The sequence below is a fragment of the Salmo salar genome, chromosome 04 (assembly GCF_965601325.2).
Source record: "Salmo salar chromosome 04, fSalSal1, whole genome shotgun sequence".
NCBI classification, from domain to species: domain Eukaryota; kingdom Metazoa; phylum Chordata; class Actinopteri; order Salmoniformes; family Salmonidae; genus Salmo; species Salmo salar.
Window position 1 is genome coordinate 26,704,107 of NC_138294.1, and position 3,903 is coordinate 26,708,009.

Consider the following 3,903-nt stretch of genomic DNA (forward strand, 5'->3'; position numbering starts at 1 on the left):
TCATAGACCATCCTGCTCTCCCTCCTCCCCCTCCTCTCCGTCCCCCTCCTCTTTGTCCTCCCCCTCCTCCCCCCGTCATCCCACTCCTCGGCTTTTACAGTTCTACTGTCTCTACCGTTTTGACATTGCTGTGGTAGAATTCATTATTTATACATTCTGGGCTGTGCACTGGAGGAACTCAAGGTCACACACTCACTGAGGAAAATGATTTGCTTTGCTTTACAGAGGGAGGGAGTCGGGGAGATACAGGAAGCAGTGAGGGCACCCTCTCTCTGACACAATCTCACCTAAGTGTTTTCGAATAATGAGATTAGCTTTGACTTTCAGTCAATTATTGAGCTAGAAGAGCACCTGAAGATGCCTCCATTCTATTTCCTGTTGAAGAAAGAGAAATAGGCCTCCACTGCATTGTTCGTTGCCCCTCGGCTGTACAGTACCCTTCACAGGCAGGATGGATTCCCCGCAGGCTCAATAAAACTGTTGTTTTCAGATTGGCTGTTAGTCTTTCATAGTCTTGTGTGTTTCAATGTTCCTTTTTTTCCTTTCCATTCCAATGTTTCCCATTAAGCTCCACTATGGAGGTTGAGTGTTTTGGGGTTAATTTGAATGACTAGGTGTCGGTCTGAGACTGGTCTTGCTCAAGTTTAGATCCTCCTCAGATTAATCTTGAGCTGCTGCCTCGGTCATGATGACACACTGGGTCTCGGTCTGATCAGGTTTGTGCCAAGTCAGCAATGAGACACACCTTGGCCTAGATTCCATTGAGTGTATGTGCGCTATCGTAAAATAGCTTGCACTCTCTCCAACTCATACAGTTTCGTCATCCACGGCCTGTATTCACAAAATGTCCCAGAGTAGGAGTGCTGATCTATGATCACATCCCGTCATAGATTTTACAAAGGGTGGAAACTCTCTCCAGCCAAAATCCGAATGCAGCACACCAATCCATGACGGGAACGGTGCAAGTGCACACCGCAAGCAGCAGTAGACTGGGGATGCGTCTGAAATGGTAGCCTATAACCATATGGTCCTGGTCAAAAGCAGTGTACTTTACGTAGAGAATAGGGTGCCATTTGGGAAACACACTGGGTGATGGAGCAGTCAGTCAGTGTGGTTGATTCTGACAGGTGTCTGTCACCAGCTACCTGGAGCGTGATTGTCAGTGTGAAATAGTTTTTTTTCTGTCAGGTGACATAGACATCGTGCTGGGACATATAAGAGTTCAGATATATGAAAATCAGAGATGAGATTTGTGGATAAATGCATATATATATATATTTAAAACACAATAATAATTAGTTGTTGATTTTGTTGTGTTTTTAAATGATTATTTATTGACTGGTGTATTTAATTAATTGATGTGTCTGTTGAGAAGGTTAAGTCCATCCCTTATGCTGTACTGTCATGACTGTTCCTCTGCATTCAGGCTCTGTTGTTCAAGTGGTCTAAAAGGGGCAGATTAGTTATTTGTTTAAATGTATTGGCTGACAATCAACATTATATTTGTGACAGGTATCTCAAAGTTAACTGTAAGAAAAATAAATGTAGTTAAGCCTGAATGAGTTAAATTAATACAAAAATACTAGTTTGATATTCAAATAGATAACAGGCCAGATTATATGCGTGTAAAGTAGAATAGAATAGTGCATCTACAGTCAAACACTTTAATGCTGGTATGTGAAAAGGGGCAATGCTACTGTTTGTTTAAGGATTCTTATCATGGAGACTGGAGAGAGCACGGGGCTATGCAGAAGTTGGTGGTTGGTCCTGCATTTCAATGAGAAATGTAGGCTACCTCTCGCAATCTCGACTCCCACACACCATTTCTATAGGCTGCTCAGCCAGTGCAGCAGAAGCCCCTAACAATGCGGAAGACCCCAGCAAATATGATGAAAAAGTACCACAGATGTACAGTATTATATTTCTCTACACTAGGTGTTCACTTATCAAGTTTGACCTTAACATTTTTTAATAATATAGTCCACAGCAGTTTTGTCCATACCCATCTAATGATAAAGGGACAATATTAGTTTTAATAATATGTTATGGATATAGCTTATAACTATATACCTATTCATTAACTTAGAAATAATGGATAGAATTGAAAGAATGTCACACGTAATCTCCTTTCCCATCCCGTGCTGCATTGCCTTTGAGTGTCCGACACGACTGTGGTAATGGTGCAACGCATTAATCAACTTACCTCCCATAGCTGCCTTCATTACAAAATTCATGATGAGGATTTAAGTCTTGCCTCTCCTCAGATTCACAGTTTCACGTCAGACAGGACAGATGCTGCCCAGGTGCCAGGAGAAAGAAACCTTAGAAATGAAGACAGTAGAGGTTGAGTGGTTATATTGACCCATAACTAACTTTCTCCATCAATGACAGTGTGTCTCTGCTCCCTCCTTTTAGTTTGCAAAGTGAATGGTGTGATTTACAAACAAGATGCGTTGTCGGCTACACCTTCTCCGGGTAGTGCTAACCTCAAATGTATAAACCACTCTATTTTATGAATTTATTCTGACGGGGTGGATTCCACTGAGAGAGCCCCGTGAAGGTCAGAAAAAAAATGTCAATTTAGAGCGGTTTTCTTGTGGCATATTTTGTAAAAAGGTTATATATTGACGGCACAGGTGTCGTAAATAACCGGCCCAACGTTGGTAACCTGCAATAGCATAGCCTGGTACGTTTCATGAGGCCAAGTAGCTTTCCTATACTGTACTTCAAATGGGAAGAAGCAGCCTCATGTAAGCATAGGCTACCAGACAAGATATAGCACACCAATGCCGATAACAGGGTTCATTTGATCAGGGGAAATATACAAGGCTAATCAATTCCTCGAGCCCATAATCCGCGTTCAATGTCAAACTTTCAATTGTCCGGATTCAGTCACATGGTTGAAAACGCAAATGCACCGCGAGTTGTAGCCTACGACGTCTCAAATCGGCTAATCATAATCCCAACCATGGCTAATTTGAATTGATCACGTTTTTTAAAATATATTTTGTATATTCCCGACACATAACCTTGTTTGAACCCACACACAGCTACAAAAGCAACAGCAAAAATCACTTCCTTTCTCGAGCGCGGAGCGATTTCAGCACCATTTTTGGGGGACAGCTCCCAATTCGTCCCACAACATCTCTTGTGTCTTGCGATCGGGACATGCGATTACCTTTCCGTGCGCCTTGGATCTCTCAAAATAGCAACGTTATCCTGGCAAATATAGAAGTTGTCGCGAAATGAAGAGGGTGTGGAGGTCCTTAGATGCTCACTTTGAGCATCCCTGCTGTATTTCCCACCGTCTTCCTGGCTTCTGCACAACGACTGCACGCGCGTCAGAGGAGGGAACTGCAGTTGCTGTCTGATGATGAGGAGAGGAGGGTAATCACATGGAGTTCGACCAACCTTCTCCCAAACGTCCCACGTCTTCACTGACAAAAACCTACTGCAAAACGTCTACTGCCCCTATTACACAAGATTAGGCTACTAGGTTACACTGTTTGGCAAACCGCCACTTTAGATACCCCAGATTAGCTATATATAAACTCTCTGATAAATCTATCTTCAAAAGTCTGACCTAAATGTTTTCGCAACTAGGGTGAATGCACACTTCAGTTTACGTAGGCTTCTGTAGGTTACTCACGTCATGCACCATTTCAGTAGCTCGTTAATTCATTGGAATGGATATGTCACAGCGCTTTACGTAGTTGGTGAAAACACCTCATCCACCATCAATGTGTAGCACCCACCTGGGTGATGCACAGCGACCATTTTTGTGCCAAAACGCTCAAAACACATTAGTTAGAGAGGTGAGGAGTGATATATGCCAATTAGGAATGCGGGGGATGATTAAGTGGCCATGATGGTAATTTAGCCATGATACCGGGGTTATCACCC

General features: G+C 42.8%; 1 protein-coding gene across 1 annotated transcript in view; it reads right to left on the reverse strand.

Annotated features, from left to right (window-relative positions):
* cplx1 (Complexin-1) overlaps positions 1–3,304 on the reverse strand; it is a 10,784-nt gene extending 7,480 nt beyond the window's left edge. The window contains 2 exon segments of the mRNA NM_001140038.1: positions 2,204–2,321; positions 3,179–3,304. Of these exon segments, the coding sequence (NP_001133510.1) occupies positions 2,204–2,234 (31 nt within the window). The 5' untranslated portion in view covers positions 2,235–2,321; positions 3,179–3,304.
* Positions 3,305–3,903: the final 599 nt, after the last annotated feature.